This window comes from Carcharodon carcharias, chromosome 21 (assembly GCF_017639515.1).
Source record: "Carcharodon carcharias isolate sCarCar2 chromosome 21, sCarCar2.pri, whole genome shotgun sequence".
Classification (NCBI taxonomy): domain Eukaryota; kingdom Metazoa; phylum Chordata; class Chondrichthyes; order Lamniformes; family Lamnidae; genus Carcharodon; species Carcharodon carcharias.
The window spans coordinates 36119359-36141250 of NC_054487.1; the positions used below are offsets into that span (position 1 = coordinate 36119359).

The window sequence follows — 21892 nt, forward strand, 5'->3', positions numbered from 1 at the left end:
ATAAAAATATAGAAGTTTTAATCAATGTGGAGTAATCTGACATTTCACAAATATAAAATTAGCTTTTCAGAGCCAGTAAGGGTGTTTCACAATATGAAGATAGTACGCTGTTCCAAAACCCAGTTGCACCCTATTTAACAAGTTGTAACCTTTTCCACAGTTTTGCAGTGAGAGTAATAGCATAAGAGTGGAGGTTCTCAACAGTTCCTTATTGCAAGGGAGATAGCAGTCTGTGGGAAGCTGTACAGCGCACTTGCAGGAGTATAGACTAACTGACAGCGGCTTTTGGATTTCCAAACTGCTGAAGTTGCTATCTGTTTTAGTTGAGTAATGATGGTGGAACCCAACACTGACAGTTTTGCAGTCATTACCACAGTAACTCCAGGCCAATGGATATTGATGCAAACATATTGAATATGGTTAACCAAACATTAAGAAACATGATTGGGATGAAATATTAATATTCAGTGTACTCTGGCAAATGTTGAAAGAGTTGTCAAATTGTCTGGAAGCTATTGCCATAGTAAAAAGGCAGTTTGCAGTTCACATAGATTCACAAAGCATGAGACCAAGATTTTGATCACTGTACTTACCAAAGACAGAAGCAATTTTTGTTAGCTGTATTTCTCACATCCAGTTGTGCTGAAGAGAAGTTGACATCTCTTTATATTGGCTTTTGTTTTCCCCTCCCCACTCCAGTTTGGAAATCCCAATGCACAATTGCAAATTTTCTTATTCCGATTTCTTGAGAGCCATTGAGAACATTGAGGATAAGCCGTTGAAGCATGGCCCAAAGCTTACATTTATTCCACCTGAAAACTTTCAAATACCATCTCCAGAGAAAATGCTCACTAAACTAAAGGGCGCTGTCACCAAATCCTCAGGTACATTGTTTAAGGTGAGTCATTTTTGAATTTTGAATTGAGAACTTCTGCTTACCATTCTGCATAGGTATAATGTAAATAAGTGTGTTTTAAATTGCCCCAACATTGTACATTAACATCAATCTCCAACCAAAATTTATTGCTAAACCAAAGTGGTATTTCCTAATAGAAACTGTCTTTATGGTGAGGAATAAAATTATTTTTAATTGTACAAACCCACCTTAAATGGGAGTTCAATTTTTCTGATCACCTTTGTTTCATACAATTCATAGCTTTACTTAGAGTGCTTTTTAGAAGCTGAGTTGTGTTGAGATTCACTAAAAACAACACACGTTAAATGGCCAGTAATAAAGCATCTCAGTAGTATAAATAATGGGCCAGTATGCAATTTTTAACAAGATGGAGCTAGATTACAAGAAGGTGCATACCCTGATTTTCAAAGTAGAAGGCTACGTATCGTAGACTTCTATGACCGCACCACCATACCTCAAGAGGTTCTCTGTCTTGGGGTTACTTGCCAGATATCTATTATGTACCAAAAACAATGGGTTGGATTTTAACTGCCAACATGATTCCAACAGGGACTCACTGGCTTCATTCATTTCCTTCTTGCCCGTTGTAAATGAGATCACCGTGATTTTAACTGCCAGGTGTCATTAACTTGCCACTGGCTGACTTCACAACATTAACAGGCAGCAAGTGGGTAGAAGCAGCTCTTGGTTTGTGGAAATTAGGGCATCCAGGATTATGGGATGGTGTCTTATTAGAGGAAAGGGGGAGAGATTTGGGACAAAGAGAGGCCTAGATGTTCTTTGTGGGGCCCAGAGAAGTACTCCTGTCTTACCTGGCCCAACAAAGGAAAGTTAAAACTTGCCTTGAATAACTTCTTCTGCTTCTGATTCTCCTCTGACTGGAGTTTACCTGGAGGGAAAGCCAATTGGCTTCCATACTCAGGTAACTGTTAAAATTGCAGTTGAGACATAATTACATCAACCCGCCAGCTGGATTGCTTGCAGCCTATCCGCAGGCTGTTCTTTACTGCCAATGGATTTTTTAAGGCATAGTGATGCATGGCCTGATAATGCTACCCTGCTCCTGGGTCTATTATTCCTGCCACTGTTCCTTTCTAAATTTCTGCCAACCCCTTTTTCCGCAACCCATTGTTGGGCCACTTGCCATTCCCATTGGTTCTCCAGATGGGTACAGTGGCTAATTGTTATGGTAGGGACTACCAATCCAGAAATTTAGAGGTAGAAATTAACCTTGGATAGTGGTGCAAAGCAGGCGGTATCAATCAGCCTGTTAATAGGCAGTATCTGAAATTTAATTTCACCGCCTGAGACAAATTTCAACCATCGTGGAAAGTTGTACAATTTAACTTCGTGTATCTGATTTGTGGGCTGCCACTAGAAAAAACTGACCAAAAAGCTCCTTGGTTGTCATAAACACTCAACTACATGGGATTACAAATGATATACTGCACTGAAACAGGTCACTGAGCCCAAAGAATCAATGCCGGTGTTTATGCTCCAGTTGAGTCTCCCCCCATTTTCCTCATCCAAATCAATCATTGTAACCCTCCACTCCCTTCTCCCTCTTGCTTGTCCAGCTTCCTCTTAAATGTATCTATACTATTGCTTCAACCATTCCGAGTTCCATATTCTCATCACTCTGGGTAAAGCTGTTTCTTCTGAATTCCCTGTAGGATTTCTTGATGGCTATCTTATATCGATGGTCTCAAATTATGGTCTCCTCCGCAAGGGAAAACATTCTCTCTATATCCATTCTATCAAAATCTTTCATCATTTCAAAGACCTCTACAAGGTCACCCCACAGCCTTCTTTTTTCAAGAGAATAGAGACCCAGCCTGTCGAACCTTTCCTTATATGTATACTCTCACATTTTTGGCATCATCCTTATAAACCTTCTCTGCACTCTCTCAGTGCCTCTATATCATTTTTATAATATGGCAACCAGAACTTTCTGTAGCATGCTAATTGTGTCTTAATCAAGGTTTAGAATAGCTTCCCTACATTTTAATTCTAAACCCAGTGCTTGGTTTGCTTTTTTTAAAAATGGCTTTGCTAACATTTGGCACAACATTTAGTGATTGGTGTATTTGGTGTATGCAAGATCCCTTTGTACCTCTACCCACCTATACTCGCACCTTGCAATTAATAAGTGAGCTCCCTATTCTTCCAACCAAAATGTACTACCTCACATTCACCTGTCTTGAACTTCATTTGCCAATTATTTGCCCATTCTGTAAATTTATTAATATCCTCCTGTAATCTGCTACAGCTCTCCTCAGCAGTGAACAGCAGTGGTCCCAGCGCTGATCATTCTGGATCACCACCTCCCACCTTCTGCCACTCTGAATAACTACTCTTTACTCCCACTCTCTGCTTTCTGTCTTGAAGCCAGTTAGCAATCCACTCTGCCACTTCTCCCCTTACTGCACATTCTCTGACTTTATTCATTAGCCTATTATGGGGTACCTTATTGAAGGCTTTTTGAAAATCCAAATAAATTACATCAACAGCAGTGCCAATGTCTACTCTCTCTATTATTCCTCAAAAAAATTCAATCAGGTTGGTCAAGCATGATTTTCCTTTTTGAAATTCATGCTAACTATTCATTATTATACTTTTTGTTTCTGGATGTTCTTCTACTCTCACCTTTGGTAGGGGCTCCTTTATTTTTCCTATTACCGATGTTAAGCTCACTGGTCTATAATTCCTTAGACATATTCTGCCCCTTTCTAACTATAGTGAGTAAACTGTCTCATTTAATGTCTGACTGACCTGTAATACATGTGACTATCTGGTTTATCTGCTTATGTCCCAAGAAGAAATAATAAAAACAACCCTTGGCCTCCCAAGGTCCTTTTAATGCCTGTCAATATGCGAACAATGATGATGGGTGGTATTTAATGGAGGTGATAGGGGTCTTGCCCATCGGCTAGAGAGCTGACAAGAGCCCTGTGTCACCTCTTGTAAGGAAGGCCTGCCAGTTAAGTGCCACTCGGGGACAGTAAAGGGCCTTCCCCAGGATCAAGGACCTCAGGGATGGAAGTCCTGCCCGCCGAGTGTTTCTGGCCAATCAAAGGCCAGCAACTCGATTGAACAGCAGCGCCTCTGAGGAAGTGGTGGCTGCTGTTGGTATGACATCCACCCAGATCCCAGGATCATTGCTGGACCCAAGGCCACAGGTGAGTGATGGCAGGAGGGTGGTCATGATCGGGCGTCACGAAGTGGGGCTGGTGGCGAGGGCAGGGGACCCCTTCCTGATGCCAGGCCCCTCAATCAGGCATTTTCCCCCCCTCCCCCTCATTTTGGGATCCCGCATGCAACCCCGCACTTGTTTTCTTGACTTGCTCCCTTCATGGTGAGTCCTCTGCTTGCCTGCTGGGTTATTACCAGTGGTGGCAGGATGAGGCCCATAAGTGAGCATTAATTGCCCACTTAAGGGTCTCAATTGGTGGCAGGATAGGAAGGCAATCCATAGATACTCCTGCCACAGACTTAATTGGGGTGGAGGAGTGAAGGTGGCAGGGTCCTCATTTGCCACCCTCCTGTCTGATTAATTGCCCTCCCCATCTCCAAGCTTACCACAGGGGAGGGCATCAAATTCCGCTTGGTGACTTAAAGGCTGTTCTCAGGATTTTGGTCCACGTCCATGCTCCTCTCTATTAAATAAGTTGATCATAATTTAATGACAGAGAGAAATTTTCACTTGTGTTTTCTCTTCAATATTTATCTGAACATGTGATAAGCTGCACAGTGAAGCTGGCCACAATTAAAAATTTATACTGATGCCCAATTTTGAGTTTGAGATAAACGAAAGTGACAAATACAGCCCAAAGATATAAATCATTACGTTTGCAACCTTTATGGACAGACATATGAACATACGAGTTAGGAGCAGGAGTAGGAAACTTGACCCCTCGAGCCTGTGCTGCCATTCATTAAAATCATGGCTGATCTGATTTCTCCACATTCCTGCCTACCCCTTATAACCTTTCACCTCTTTACTTATCAAGAATCTATCTACCTCTGCCCTAAAATATTGAAAGACTCTGCTTCCACCGCCTTTTGAAGAAGAGAGTGTCAAAGACTCACGACCTTCTGTGAGAAAAAAGTTCCCCTTATTTCTGTCTTAAATGGGCAATCCTTATTTTTAAACAGTGACCCCAGATTCTAGATCCTCCCACAAGAGGAAACATCCTTTCCACATCCACCCTGTCAAGACCCCTCGAGATCTATATGTTGCAATCAAATCACCTCTTACTCTTCTACACACCAGTGGATACAAGCCTAGCCTGTCCAATCTATCCTCATAAGCCAACCAGCCCATTCCAGGTGTTAGTCTAGTAAACCTTTTCTGAACTGCTTCCAATGCATTTTTATCCTTCCTTAAATAAGGAGACTAATACTGTACACAGTACTCCAGATGTGGTCTCACCAATGCCCTGTATAACTGAAACATAACCTCTCTACTTTTGTATTCCATTCCCTCGCAATAAATGAAAAATTCTATTAGCCTTCTTAAATACTTGCTGTACCTGCATACTAACCTTTTGCAGTTCATTCACTAGGATGCCAAGATCCCTCTGCACCTCAGAGCTCTGCAATCTCTCACCAGTTAGATAATATGCATTTTTATTCTTCCTGCCAAAATGCACAATTTTACATTTTCCCACATTATACTCCATTTGCCATATCTTTGCCCACTCACTTAATCTAGCTTTATCCCTTAGTAGCCTCCTTATGTCCTTTTCACAACTTACTTTCTAACCCATCTTTCTGTCAGCAGCAAATTTAGTCACCATTGCTTTGGTCCCTTCATCCCAATCATTTACATAAATTGTAAACAGTTGAGGCCCCAGCATTGATCTCTGTAGCACTCTACTCATTACATCAAAAATTCTGGTCCATGGGACAATTGTCTATTGTTATCAGGACCCTCTGCCATATGAATAAAACAAGAAACCAACTGAAGTCTGTACCATTACAAGAATTCTGCTGAAAATTCAGTAAACAAAACAGATTCTCTCTTTTTTCAAACTCTTGTTATCTTGCAGCTACACTGCCTCCCACCTGAAAATTAATCACTAATGCACACCCTGATACCTGCATTTAAAATAGTTCCGCTACACAACAAGCAGTTATATGAGGTGCCTGGGATAAGTCATAGGTCTTTTGTATTATTATTTCTTGATTATTCCTTCCCTTCCTTCCTCTTCTGTAGGAAACAACTAACTTCTCTACCACCACTTTCCCAGATACCCAGATTGTTGGAAACTTGGATAAGTGGGAAATTATATAGGCATGCATCCATACCAGTCCATACTAGTCTAGGTGCAGAATGTTCAGATACTAATGCATCTTTATGTTGCTTTAAGAACTCAAAAGCTTGATCAACAGAACTATAGAAGTGTGCAGCACTGAAAGAGGCCATTCTGCCCATCATATCTGTGCCTGCTCTTTGCTCTAGAAGTTAATATCTAACTTAACTGGCCTATTGCATCCTCATACCCGTATAATAGTCTGCTTCAAAATTGAAGCAGGCCTGCTGCTAAGACTATGGAAGACATTTTTGTTGTGCATTCATATATTGCCCTCCTCCTTTTGGGAACATTGATATGGATTATGATTTGGCAGGCAACAGCCAGCCTGTCAGACATTGTGCCTGTGACAGTCCTTTGTGCATGAGTTCTAACAAGTACTTAATTAGGGAGGTGGGCCTGGTTCATAGTCCAAAACAATATTGACCTTGCCTATGCACCACACCAGGAGTTCTTGAGTGTGAATGATAGCAGGAGCCCTGTTTTATTCCTTCCCTAGTCAAGGGCACTAAGGTTAGTTTACCATTCAACTAACCCAGTGCAGATAGTGAATGAAATCTGAAACTTTATTGATCTGTTTGACTTAGTGCCTTGCTGCATTGTGCATTGAGCCATCAAAGGGATTTGGGAGATGTTTTTGTTGTAATGAGCATGGATATGAAACATTGTTCCTTGATTTTTTTGCATAATGTTTCCTCAGGCCTTCAGATCATTTGATAAATATGGAAATGGAAAGATCAATTCATTAGCATTCCGCCAGGTGCTTCATAATGTATGCTTCAGACTGACAGACAGGGAGTTCAATTACCTCCTCAGCAAATTAAAATTAGACTCAGACTACATGGTAGACTGGCTTGACTTCCTACAGAGCTACAATATTTACAATTACAAGGTCAGCATAATTCACATCCTAGTGTTTATTGTTCAACTGTTCAGCCCTTTACCTCTTTGAATTTTTTTTTCCCAACAAGCACATATAACCTCCTTCATGTTGCATATCTACAAATCATTTTTGAGAAATATTTAATGAGCAACTTTATAAAGCGTTAGAAAAAATACTGAACTATTGAGTATTTCATAATTGCAAGCATTTTTCATTTATTTTAGTGCTGAAACATTAACTTATTAGGATATTAGAAACAGCTTTGTAAATTAAATTCAAATCAAGTTCATATATGCTTTTATTGTGCATTACTATTATGACAGTTTCTATTGTTTAACTCTGTAACAAGGAGATATTTCTTATACAATGAATTTTGATTTCTGATAACAGAACAAGATCGTTATAATGGGGCATGAATCAGCAAGCCCAGGTTAAAATCACAGTTTAACAACACTGGTTTAGCAAATGGTAATTAACTTGATGTTTGGTTTACAGCTTTACATTCTGGCTACTCTGGGAAGCTATTCTGGGTGGTTGCTAGTGGTGTCAGACGTCAATAGCTGCTGCTGCAGTTATTTGGGTCAGGTATCCTATCTCCAGGCCTGATCTTTTAGCTCACATGGACCATTTCTACATTGTTGACATGTATGCATACTGGAGAAGCAACTAATTACTTTGTCAAATCACAAACTAACTTTCCACGCGCAAGATTATATATGCGATCTTTGTTGCTGAACCTGCTTCCTATATTTATCAGCGAGGGAAGATTTAGGTTATATTACAGAGCCAGTTAACATAAAGGGTGGAATTTTCCACTCCCACCAGCAGTGGGAATCGTGGCAGGCAGGGGCACAAACTTTGGTGTGATGCAAAAGTCAGTTTCCCAGGAAATTGGTTTGGAATTTTGTTCTCCTGACTTTGATGGCGGGTTAAAGGCAGGTCACATCTCATGAATGCGCATTACAAGGCCAACTCACCAGGGTTTACATCTCCCTTCCAAATTAAGCACCCCACCAGCGGATAATTAGAATGGCCTGTTTCTTGACTGTATATAAGTGGTGTGTACCTGGCAAGCTTTACTTCATCAATGAAGCTGAGATACGTAGACGCTTTTTTCCTCTAACTTTAATAGCGTTGCTACGAGATTTCGAGTGCTTGTTTTACAAGCTGCGCCAAGGCTGGGCACGGGAAGGGCAGCAGGGAGTGGTAAGACAGAAATGAGACCAGGAGGGTGGAGGTGGCAGTTGGTGGAACACAGGAGAGAGAAGGGGGGAGACAGAGGCAGGATCAGGGGAGGGGGGTAATGGAACACAGGAGAGAAGGGGGAAGACAGAGAAAGGACTGGTGGGGGGGTGGAAGGTGTTGCAAGGGGGAAGCAGAGTGGAGCAGTGAAAGACTGTCCTGGGGCAAGAGTTATAAGACTGTCCAAGGAGGAGTCAGAGACTGTCCTGGAGCAGAGGCCTCGCTGTTAAGGGTCGGTGGGGGTGCATATTGAACATACTGTACTGGGGCTGAGGCCTGGCTGTCGGGGGCATAATGAACAGACTGTACTGGGGCTGAGGTCTCGCTGATGGGGGCATATTGAACAGATTGTCTTGGGGCTGAGGCCTCATTGTTGGGGGCATATTGAACATACTGTCCTAGGGCTTGCATGTCTTGGGCAGGGGAAGGCCTCTCTGGGCAGTGATGGTCATGCATAGCATGGTGTGCAGGCTATGGTCAGTCACCTAAACAATTGGGTTCTGGGGGTTAGAGGCATAGCACTGTGAGGTAGGTGGCACAGTCACAGTCAGGAGAAGCGTCTGCATCCTGCATATCAGTGGTTGAAAAGGTTTTTTTTATTACACAGAATCATAGTGCAGAAGAGGCCCTTCGGCTCATCGAGTCTGCACCGACACATAAGAAGTACCTGACCTACGTACCTAATCCCATTTACCAGCACTTGGCTCATAGCCTTGAATGTTATAACGTACCAAGTGCTCATCCAGGTACTTTTTAAAGGATGTGAGGCAACCCGCCTCCACCACCCTCCCAGGCAGCACATTCCAGACCGTCACCATCCTCCGGGTAAAAAAGTTTTTCCTCACATCCCCCTAAACCTCCTGCCCCTCACTTTGAACTTATGCTCCCTTGTGACTGATCTTTCAACCAAGGGGCACAGCTGCTCCCTATCCACCCTGTCTGTGCCCTTCATAATCTTGTACACCTTGATCAGGTCGCCCCTCATTCTCCTCTGCTCCAACAAAAACAACCCAAGTCTATCCAGCCTCTCTTCATAACTTAAATGTTTCATCCCAGGCAACATCCTGGTGAATCTCCTCTGCACCCCCTCCAGTGCAATCACATCCTTCCTGTAATGTGGTGACCAGAACTGCACACAGTATTCCAGCTGTGGCCTCACCAAGGTTCTATACAACTCCAACATGACCTAAATAAAAACAAAAAAACTGCGGATGCTGGAAATCCAAAACAAAAACAAAAACAGAATTACCTGGAAAAACTCAGCGGGTCCGGCAGCATCGGCGGAGAAGAAAAGAGTTGATGTTTCGAGTCCTCATGACCCTTCGACAGAACTTGAGTTCGAGTCCAAGAAAGAGTTGAAATATAAGCTGGTTTAAAGTGTGTGTGTGGGGGGCGGAGAGTCAAAGGGTCATGAGGACTCGAAACGTCAACTCTTTTCTTCTCCGCCGATGCTGCCGGACCTGCTGAGTTTTTCCAGGTAATTCTGTTTTTGTTTTTGTCCAACATGACCTCCCTACTTTTGTAATCCATGCCTCGATTGGTAAAGGCAAGTGTCCCATGTGCCTTTTTCACCATCCCACTAACGTGCCTCTCTGCCTTCAGAGATCTATGGACACACACACCAAGGTCACTTTGTTCCTCAGAACTTCCTAGTGTCATGCCGTTCATTGAATACTTCCTTGTTAAATTACTCCTTCCAAAGTGTATCACCTCACACTTTTCAGGTTAAATTCCATCTGCCACTTATCTGCCCATTTGACCATCCCATCTATATCTTCGTATATCTAGCCCAAGACACTTAACCTCACTGTTAAGCACCCAGCCAAACTTTGTGTCATCCGCAAACTTACTAATCCTACCCCCCACATAGTCATCTATGTTGTTTATATAAATGACAAATAATAGGGGACTGAGCACAGATCCCTGTGGTATGCCACTGGACGCTGGCTTCTAGTCACTAAAGCATCCTTCTGTCATCACCCTCTGCCTCCTACAACTAAGCCAATTTTGAATCCACCTTATCAAATTACCCTGTATCCCATGTGCCTTCTTTATAAGTCTCCCATGTGGGACCTTGTCAAAGGTTTTTCTGAAATCCACATAAACTACATCAACTGCACTACCCTCATCTACACACCTGATCACCTCCTCAAAAAATTCAATCATTTAGGCATGACCTCCTCTGACAAAGCCATGCTGACTATCCCTGACCAAACCTTGCCTCTCCTTCAGAACATTCTCCAATAGTTTCCCTACCACTGACGTGAGACTCATTGGCCTGTAGTTCCCTGGCTTATCTCTACAACCCTTCTTAAATAGTGGAACCACATTAGCTGTTCTCCAGTCCTCTGGCACCTCCCCCGTGGCCAGAGAGAAATAAAAAAAATTGGGTCAGAGCCCCTGCAATCTCCTCCCTTGGCCCCCTCAGCAGTCTGGGACACAAATCATCTGGACCTGGAGATTTGTCCACTTTTAAGCCTGCCAACACCTCCGATACCTTGTCACTCCCTATATCAATTTGCTTAAGAACCTCGCAGTCTCTCTCCCCGAGTTCGATACCTTCACCCTCATTTTCTTGGGTGAAGACGGATGTGAAGTATTCACTCAACACTCTAGTGATTTCCTCTGGCTCCACCCATAGATTGCCCCCTTGGTCCCTTATGGGCCCTACTCTTTCCCTTTCCCTGTTCCCATTGATATACTTATAGAATATCTTGGGATTTTCCCTACTTTTACCAGCCAGAGCTTTCTCATATCCCCTCTTTGCTCTCCTAATTGCTTTCTTAATTTCCACCCTGCACTGTCTGTACTCCACTAATGCCTCTGCTAATTTGCTTCCCTTGTACCTGCTAAAAGCCTCTTTTCCTTCTCATTGTAACCTGAATATCTCTGGTCAACCATGGTTCGCTGGGCTTGTTACTTCTTCCTATCACCTTATACATGTTGAGCCTGGACCCTCCCCATTTCCTTTTAGAACACCCCCCCCTCCAACTGTTCCTCTGTAGATTTCCCCACAAGTAACTGTTCCTAGTCTATCTTGGCCAGATCCTGTCTTATTTTACTAAAATCCACTCTCCCCCAATCCAAAACGTTTTTTTGTAACTTGTCGATTTCTTTGTCCATAACAAACTTAGACTGTACCATGTTGTGGTCGCTTTCACTAAAATACTCGCCTACCACCACCTCAGCCACCTGTCCGGCTTCATTCCCCAGAATTAAGTCCAGCCACGCACTGTACCTTGTCGGACCTTCTACATATTGACCTAAAAAGTTCTCCTGAGCACATTTCAAGAAATCCACTCCATCCAAGCCCTCAACACTATGTCTATCCCAATTAATGTTGGGAAAGTTGAAATCACCTAATATAATTACCCTATTGTTATTGTTTTTACACACCTCCACAAATTGTGCACATATTTGCTCCTGAATTTCCCACTGACTATCTGGGGGTCTATAATAAACACCTAATAATGTGGTTGCCCCTTTTTTATTCCTAAGCTCTACCCACAAAGCTTTGTTCGATGCCCCCTCCAAGATATCATCTCTCCTTACTGCAGTAACTGACTCCTTAACTAATAATGCAAAGCCTCCTCTTCTTTTACCCCCTCCCCTGTCTCGCAAAAATATCAGCATACACAATGGTGGGGTCAAGGGTAACGGGGGGGAGGCAGGATAACAGGAGGAATGGGAATTAAGATGACTATGGAGGAGGATGGAAGGAACTTGGTAGGTGATAGGGAGTTTGGAAGCTGGTTGCACCCATGAATCTAATCAGCACCCTATTCGCTCTCAGTGATCAATGACACAGTTGGAAAAGCAAGCTTGAAGAAAGCATATGGGAGGGGTCTCAAGGCATGAGGGAAGAGTTGTGCACAACTATTTTTAGCCGATTGAAGGGGCACCCTATAACTGTCTTTCTCAAAAGATGGAGAGCTTGGCTCAGCAGAGTACTGGACTCGAGGGTCTCATGCACAATGAATGAGCTTGGCTCCTTTTTTAATGGTGCACGTTCAGACAATAATCCATTAGGTTCTAGGTACTATGGTGCATATGGTCTTAATTGGCATCTGATCCTCACAGAGGCATGTCAGAATGGATGCAGGCTCTAAGAATCAGTGTCCAAGTCTACTGCACAGAGGCAACATGGGCCCTACAAACCTCCATCTTCCCAGTGCATTGGTCATTGTTTTCAAGGCACATGCTTCTAGTCAGGATGGAAGTACAAGGACTGGGTATCCATAGCTGTTTTAAAGGCCACTGGAGCGCAACCAACACAAGGCTGATTATGATTCCGAGGACTTGAGTCTTTGGACCCTAATGAACACCCTTGTTGTGAATGCACATTCATATCTCAGGGGACAGATCAAGCCTCCAGGATGATATCACCCTGCAAGGGGTTGCCTTGATGTGCAATGTGCAAACTAAGGGAAAGTCAGGGGCTCGAGAACGCATAACTGTCTTGTATGTGGAGGAACACAGATCAATGGGAGCTAACATTGATTGCTCAATTGTATCAGTTTACAGAAACAAGGAGAAGTTGAGAATGCAGGATGCAGGCATTGCTGCCGCCTTGATAGTTTTGATGCGAAAGGGCCTATCGCCATTTGGCACGGCTCAGGGACGACAATCGCCCTGAGGATCAAGAGCAAGCAGGGCCCCAACAAGGCTCAGATGCAACAAAGAGGAACCAAATCCACGAAGACCTTTGTGGTGACCAAAGGTCTACAGAAGATGCTGCTCATACGTGTAGATGAGAGAAAGACAGTGCTGCAGATGCCTTCACTTGTCTACGGATGTGGTAACTCATATTTACCACATTCTCCTTGAGGATCTCACGTTGCATGGACTGAGAGGGCATCCAATGTCGGTTGCTCTTAAGGTTATTGCCACACTCAACTTTTTTGCCAGCAGGCCCTTCTAGGGCTCCTCTGTGGATCGCTGCGGAATCTCACAATCGGCATAAATGCATAAGGGAGGTGAGTGATGCCCTTTTCAATAAAGCTCATCATTGTGTGCAGTTCTGCATAGATGAAACAAGCAGGCTGCCAGAGCTGTGAGATTTGCAGCGATCGCAGGGTTCCCGCAAGTATAGGACGCCATCGACTGCACACATGTGGCCTTGAAAGTTCCCTGGCAGCAGCCTGTCCAATTCATTGATATGAAATAGATTTTGATAGAAATGGATTTCACTCTCTAAGCATTCAGCTAATCCATGATCGCATAAAGCATATCGTGCATGTTTGTGCTAGGTACTTAGGAAGCTGTCATAACTCTTACATCTTGAAGCTTCAAACAATTTTGTTCCCAGGGGAATATAAATATAAAGCAACCGAACACAATGTCTTTGGTAATTATGGTCTCCTCAACTCAGCTAAAACTGTATTGCCTTTAAACATGTCAAAAACATCAGCAAGCTCACTCACAGGTGCCACAGATCTTTAAGGGCTCTTGGCAGATCAAGGGTTGGCTCCCTGGTGATAAGGGGTACCTCCTAAAGAAGTGTCTAATGATGCCTATTCATCATCTGCAGAGTGTGTCTGAGGAGAGATACAATGCTGCACATACAGCCACAAGGTCCTTAATAGAGTAGATTATTGGCCTCTTAAAGATGCGTTTCAGACGTTTAAACTGATCAGGCGGGGCTCTCCAATACTCACCACAGAGGGTGTCCAACATCATCATTGTTTGCTGTGCCCTGCACAACCTTGTGCTGCAAAGAGGGGATGTTTTGCCGCAGGAAGACGTGGAGCAGCTACATGTTTCCTCAGATTAGGAAGACGTTGAAGGTGAAAAATGTGAAGAGGGTAAGGATTCAGACAAGCCACATGAGGATGCCATTACACATGCACAATGCAGAAAGCGTGCCTGTGACAATCCCATAGCTACAAGATTCCAGAATGAATAAGGTGAAGACAAGGTGATACAAGAGTAGTTCTCCTCATGCTTCAGTGCAGAGGAGACAATAAGTCCTTCATCATCATCCTCAACATCTCATGAAAGGTCATCAATCTCAAAATGATAACGGTGGAAGTATAAGTCACCTTCAGCCTAATGATGGGGACATCTTTGGAAGGTACAGCAGTCTAGGGAGCATGTGACCACTGTGTAATGGGGTAAGCATTCCACCAGTACATATCCTTCAGCAGCGACATATGATGCAGTCCTTTCAACCATGGTGCAAAAAAGTCAGTGGCCATGCAGCCTTCATGAGGCGTTGCACACGTTGATGCATTAATGCAAGTGTGACAAGAGTTTAGCAAGATGACTCTAAGAGGAAAAACATAAGTCAATGGTTATCGCTTGACCATCTGAAGTAGGAGCTGCATTCGGACAGCACTATCTCTCCAAACACCAGTTCTCTTGCATGATTAATGCAGAGACCACATCTTGATACTGAGCCCCAAGATGCCATTGGACACCAAGACACTGTTGTCTGTCACATGACTGCATGTGCCCAAAGCTGCGAGTTACGTTAGCATTATCCTCATAGAAAAGTTCAGCAGGACCATCATGTGATTATTGACAAACACTCATTACCCTGCACTCGTCAGAAGCCTGCCAAGTCTAAATTCTGCATTGCCTTAGCATTGGGAAGAGACGTGGCCCAGTCATTTTGACACAGCAGTCAAGGATAGTTTAGTCCCTTCGTAGATACTGATTAGCACTCAGGAAATGTACTGGAGCATCACTTTCATACTATTACAGTCCTTAACCTTGTCCATCTTAGAAAGGTCAATCTTTGCTTTGAACCCTAAGACACTGATTGCACAGTCATGTAACGAAATCCTATGTTGATTGGCATTGTGTGATCTCAAAGGGGGATTCCATCAAGCAACGCTAGGCAGCCATTCAGGAGAAAAGTAACATCCTCACATGTAATTGGACGATTTCACCAGGATGATCACATGCCTCTGACATCACATACTCATGCCCTTCTAGCAGACATTCCAAATGTCACCAACTTCTATCACTCAGCATCATGCATGGGGAGAGAGAGAACTAATAAAGGGGTAATATTCAGCCTTAAAAGTGGTAGATGAAATAATGCTGCAGGGAAGCATCAAAGGTTGATGATGAATAATACTTTTACCAAAACCTCAGTCATAAAATAAAGGCCATTGAAAGTGCACCTGGGTGAAAATCCTCCAACATGGGTCACAATAAATACTTATAACATCTACAAAAACAAACTTCACTGTGGCAGGATCAGGATGATCATTAACCTTCCGTGAACAATTCTCATGAGGTCACATAATGTGAGCCTCAGGTGCGAGGTTTACATATGCATTGTCCAGCCATCATTTTCATATAGGAATTACCTTTGTTCAAGTTGTTATGGAATTAAAGGTGACTGACTGACATGAGATTGAGTGCGACCTCATGGAACTAAGGGACAAGATGGGAGATAATTGGGGGAGTGGGGGCATTTAGTACCCTTGAATGAACATAGGACATTGCATCACACCAATGAGCCATTCAATACCTGAGACCTGGAGAGGGATGAAAGCAAAATAATTTAATGAGGTGAAAAGTATATATAGTGATTGAACACCTGTGCCACCATTGTGCATTCACTTCTTAATTTTCTTTACCCTACTGTTACGTCTAGGGGCAGCCCCAACATCTGAAGCAGAGGTGGAGGCAGCCTGCTGACTGCTATAGCCTGTTGGCTGAGATGACTTTAACGGGTGTCCTCTGGTGGCCTGAGGCGTGGAGGGCTCCGACTTTCTAAGGGTCTCCTGCTGCAGGGCAGGTGCAAGCTCCTCGGCCTGACCTGCTGGAGTTGATGGGGTCACAGGCAAAGGGGATTTGGAGCAGTAGGACATCCTTGGAGACCCCTGGGTGGTGCTACCAGGATGTCTGGCTGATGCTTCTCCCTTTGGGTATCCAAGGGCCCTTCCCTGACTCCTTGAGAGGAAGGGGTACCTGCAGGGAGTTTGAAGTGCCTCACCTCCCCTCTCGCCTAGCCATTGCTGGAACACACACATGGCTAGAGTGATGGAGTGCAGGTCCGAGCGCACATCCAACAGAAACTGTGCATCCTTCTGGACCTGGGTCTCTGAGGTGGCTGCCACCTCTTGCATGGGGACTTCAGTGCTCTTGCATACTAGAGCCACAACATCAGACAGAACATGGACGGACTCCTCCACCCTTCATTCCAGTGTGCTGAAGATCTCTGACAACCCTGCCTATTGTCCCCTGCTTGTCTTTGCATCTTCAATGTTTTTCTTGGGGCCAATTGCAGGAGATGTGCTCAGTACAATAGGAAACAGTTGAAATAGTGGGTTTGCTATTAAACCAATTGGCTCTTCTTTGCATTAGTAGTTACTGTTTCTTTATTCTTGTCTTTCAACTATTGTTATTATTATAAAGTCATAGAGTATCCACCATATGCTGTTAATTTAGTTAATTCCGTAAATAGGTTTTTCCCCTTTCCTTTATCCTTTATTCTGATAATTTTTAGGTCCCAAAAGGGGTAGGCATACAGGTTGGGGGTGTGGAATTTCACACAGCCAACTGGAATACCAGTTGCTTTACTCAATCCCATCTCAGGCCAGGCCATTTTCCTAGAGTTGGGGTGGTAGGGGGCAGCAGGGCTACCTGCCTGCGAGCAATGGGTACCCAATTCAACTGATTAAAGGCCTATTAAGGTCCATTGTCAGAAGCCGACTGGAACTTTCCAGTCAGCATTCAGGTCCCCAGAGGGGAACAAGGCAGCTTCCTGCGGCTAGCCTCCTCGTGGCAGACAAGAGTGGCAGTCTCCAGGCAGGCCTTCCTGGCTTCAACTATAGCCATAGGCTGCCGCCTTGGAAGGGCTGCTACCCCCATAATGGTGGTCAGGATGCTGAGAGCTTTTTTAAGTTTAATTTTTAAAAAAATTGTGTATTTATTAATAGCCTTTCTTCTATATTTCAGGTTTCTAGTATTGATAATTCTTCATTTTTATCTCTTTCCCCCATCCCTCTGCAAATTAATCTCTATGTTATCCACCTCATCATTGCTTAATTTCATGGGAATCGCTTGATTCCATTACTGTTTCAGCACAATGCATATTTCAGGTAAAGAATCTTAGAATGTTCGGATTCCAGCACACCACATTCCAAAACGCATCATGTTTTGTGTTTTTCTAAAATTACTTTCTAACTGATTTCATTATATAGCTTCTTTGATTGTTGCCTGGCAGCCTTCATGACATGTGTGAGAAAATAATTCCATCAATTACTGTGCGTTTCTGAGTGGTTTAATGGGGTGTGGTATTTATTAAAATAATTGAAAAGTTTTAAAAGATTCATATATTTCTTTAAAAAAAAAGTAAAGTAAGAAAGGTGTTCACCTCCCCACCTCCACCCCCACCCCCCACAACCCCACCACCACCAATATAAAATAATGGTGAGTAAAGTTTTATATTGGAGTGAAAATTGACATTATAGCATTTCTATATCTACAATGATGACACAACAACGACAGGCATGCAGCTGTCCTGCACCATGTACTCAATTCAAGTTAGGGCGTTAGTGTTGGAAGCACTTAGAGTTAGAGTTAGAAATTATTAGCACTGGGCGCTGAGAGAGACCTTAACTGGCACATGTGCTGTAGACTCTGCATTGCCTGCAGAAAATTCCTATTAATAACTACCATTGCCTTACTAAATCCTTTTTATATTGACAGAAAAGTAATCATTTGGCTCCTTAGGATTTGATATTGGGAACAAGTATACAACTGAGCATATCTAATGGTGCATCTTTCAATAGAATAGACCACCCAGTGTCATTTTATACAAATTTTAGATACTGCAGTTGGTGTGTCATTTTCTTGGGTTAGCTGGATTAAAGAATTTCTGGGAGAATTTATTTTTACTGCATTACACGAATGGGTGGAATCTTCTGTTCTTGCTGGTAGCAAGCATTTACTTAGGGAGGGTAGTGGTATAGCTGAACCCAGCCACTTTCTGCCTCCAGCAGAACTAATTTCTGTATGAGAAGGCTCATGAGTGACCTTCCTGCTCTGCCACATTTGAGACCTTTAAGTGGCCAATTAATGACCACTTTAGGGCCTCACCTGCCACAGCTGAGATTAATCAGCTGCAGGTAGGCCTGTTGCCTTGAGGGATGCACGACGGGTGAACCTGTGTGGCTGCTGTCACCTTGGTGGGGTCCGTCTATCAAAGGTCTGATCGAGGGACTGGACATTGGGAAGGGGAGGCCCGCTGAGAGCCATTTCCCTGCCCTTTCTTTCGACACCTCACCCCCCCAACACCCCACCTCCTCCGCAACCTCCGCCCTGCGCAACCTACCCAGTCCCACACAGTCCCACATTACTTAGCTGTCCCAAGAGTGTCCTTCTAGCAGCAGCCATGGACACCTTTGTGGCGCCACTGAGCATAAGAGTTGCTGGCCCCTGATTGGCTGCCAGCTCTTGTTAGGCTGGACTTCTGCCATCTTGATTCCAGAGGAAGGCCCATCGGTGGCCTCACCACTGACTGGTTGATGTGCAGATTGGCAGGCCTTCTGAAAAGAGGCACTGCGGGTCTCTCCCTGGCTTGCCAGTGGGCTGGCGAGACCCCCAAAACCACAACAAAATTCTGTCCAATATTGCAGTTTTGAGTCTATGGATTTTGTCTTTCATAGTGGATCAGCTTATGAAAATGGAGCAGCATCATTCTGTAAATCAGAGAGCATGTATTTCAGAAGTTGCCTCCAGTTTTTTTTATTTGTTCATAGGATGTGAGCGTCGTTGACTTGGCCAGCATTTATTGCCCATCCCTAATTGCCCTTGAGAAAGTGGTGGTGAGTTGCTTTCTTGAACAGCTGCAGTCCATGTACCCACAGTGCTGTTAGGGATGGAGTACCAGTATATTGACCCAGAGGCAGTGAAGGAACTGTGATATATTTCCAAGTCAGGATGGTATGTGGCTTGGAGGGGAATTTTCAGGTGGTTTTGTTTCCTTGTGTCTGCTGCCTTTGTCCTTCTAGATGGTAGCAGCCATAGGTTTGGAAGGTGTAGTCTAAGGAGCCTTGGTGAATTCCTGCAGTGCATCTTGCAGATGGTACACAATGCTGCCACTGTGCGTCGGTGGTGAAGGGAGTGAGTGTTTGGGGACAGAGCGCCAATCAAGCGGGTTTCTTTGTCCTAAATGGTGTCGAGCTTCTTGAATGTTGTTGGAGCTGCACTCATCCAGGCAGGTGGGGAGTATTCCATCACACTCCTAACTTGTGCCTCGGTGAACAGGCTTTGGGGAGTCAGGAGGTGAATTACTCACTGCAGGATTTCTAGCCTCTGACCTGCTCTTGTAGCCACAGTATTTATCTGGCTAGTTCAGTTCAGTTACTGGTCAATGGTAACGCTATGGGGTGTTGATAGTGGGGGATTCAGTGATGGTAACGCCATTGAACATCAAGGGGCGATGATTAGATTCTCTCTTGTTGGAGATAGTGCTTGCCTAGCACGTACATGGTGCGAATGTTACTTGCCACTTGTCAGCCGAAGCCTAGATATTGTCCAGGTCTTGCTGCATTTGGACATGGACTGCTTCAGTATCTGAGGAGTTTCTGCTTCGGTATCTGAGGAATTGAACCAAACTAGCACATGTAGAACTGCGTGTACATATTTTTGATTTGTTTATGCTGTCTGGAGTAGATTATATGATTTATAGTTAATCACTAAAAGTGACTTGTGTTGCAGGCTGCCCAGATACCAGAAGGACAAGATCAAACCACAAGGCCTAAATCGTCTCAGCAGTTAACAATGAATGATATTATCACCCATATCCGGGAGGTTGTCAATTCATGCCTCTACACTGTTACTCAAGAGTTTGAAGACGTTGATTATGCTAATATAAAAGTTATTTCTAAGAAGCACTTTAAGGAAATATTTTTCAAGCATTTCATGAGCCTCACAGATGAACAGGTATGCTCTTTAGAAACAGGAATTATATGTGGATGCAGTACCCCCTCCTTTTACTTCAAGGCCTTTATTTTCTTGGAAAAAATGGATTAACGAGTAGTATGAATTATGGGTTTTTAATAAAAGAGTAAAGAAGGATTTTCTTGCATGATTTCAATTCAATTAACATAATATATTGAATTAATCAACATTGAATGAAGAGGATTAGTCTGTATGATTTTCTTATGTATTCTTTCTTTTGATTTCTGTATATATATTTAAGAAAGAGAATACAAAATGACTCTGTAGCACCACCAGTGGATCAATTGTTCTCAAGCAAAAAGTAATACATTCAAGTTCCGTTCAAGGTTAAAGCATCTGCTTTGAATGAGTGATTACTGATGTGAAAATAAAAGACATTGTGAAAGGATAGAAACCATAGGAAATGCCAATGCTAACCTGTAGAAATGACTGTGCTGGCTCTCTTAATAGTTTGATGCTGAACTGATTTAATCCCCAGTCTGAGCTAACCAATCTGTGCAATGATAGTAGTCTCAAACCCTTGTGCTATTTAGGGGCAATAAAATCAACTATGCAGTGGTCCCTGATGGGAAGTACACATGTATGAACATTAAGTGAGAATAGTATCTGTTGTCTTCCACATTTTGATACTGACCAACAATCATCCTTACTATCAACAGGCAACTGTCAGCTGAAGAAGAGTGTGTTAGGATGACTCATCACTTTCAGGAGAGGAGGGGGACATATGTAGCATTTATGGTTGTTTTTGCAGAAGTGTGCAAGTCAGCAGCATAAATGTAAACTGATGTTTGAATATATGTTATAATATTAAAATGCTAACTGATAGAAATCTGCTTTTAAAGAAACATACATTTGTAAATATCCAACATCAAGTAAACTACATGTAGTTTTGGGTTGAATTTTGACCAGTTTCTCATTTCCTTTGATTTCACACTCATCACCTTCAAGCAAATTGCATTTTATTGAAAAAAAAGTTTGAGTGTTTTATTTAAATTTCCACTTCCTTTCAGTTTGAAAACGTATGGAACCATTTGCCAGTCAATGATTTTGGAAATCTGGACTACCACAAATTTCTGAAGCAATTCACTGGAGAGTCATTGGATGTGCAATCGAAGGGCAGTCGAGCAACATCACCGGCAAAACAATCACCAACTGGACCTGTGAGTAGGCCGCCTTCTGAAGCTCAGCGTCCCAAAACTGCATCTTCCGTCCACAGTGATTGCAAGGTACTATCAAAAGCTAGTTATTTATCATTCTGTTAAAATCATTGGACCAGTAACGTTGCAATGGCACATCTTGCAGCAAACAATGTTAATTGGGCTTGTTAACCTTACCGTTCACAAGGCATTAATTTGTCAGCACTAATAGATCTTTTATAAATTAATAATAATGAACACCATTGATGCATCATTATTCTTCTAGCAATTTTTGGCTCATTGTTTTTCTTTTAAATAATACCTAATTGGTTCCTCATTTAGATATTTATTTAATTATGTGGCTTTCTGCAACTTTTCTATAATTGCAGTTTGCGTGCAACACAGAAATAGCTGGAAAACTAATTTCAAGAAAAGCTGTGTTGAGAATTTTGTAGATTAGCCATTGGATTAGAAA

General features: G+C 43.1%; 1 protein-coding gene across 1 annotated transcript in view; it reads left to right on the forward strand.

The window, feature by feature from the left end:
- The window catches only part of efcab6 (EF-hand calcium binding domain 6), a 128301-nt gene that overhangs the window by 100904 nt on the left and 5505 nt on the right, over positions 1 to 21892 (forward strand). Inside the window, exons 28-31 of the mRNA XM_041215642.1 lie at positions 700 to 898; positions 6932 to 7123; positions 20039 to 20263; positions 21292 to 21507. Coding sequence (XP_041071576.1) covers positions 700 to 898; positions 6932 to 7123; positions 20039 to 20263; positions 21292 to 21507 — 832 coding nt within the window. The remainder of the gene's footprint in view (positions 1 to 699; positions 899 to 6931; positions 7124 to 20038; positions 20264 to 21291; positions 21508 to 21892) is intronic.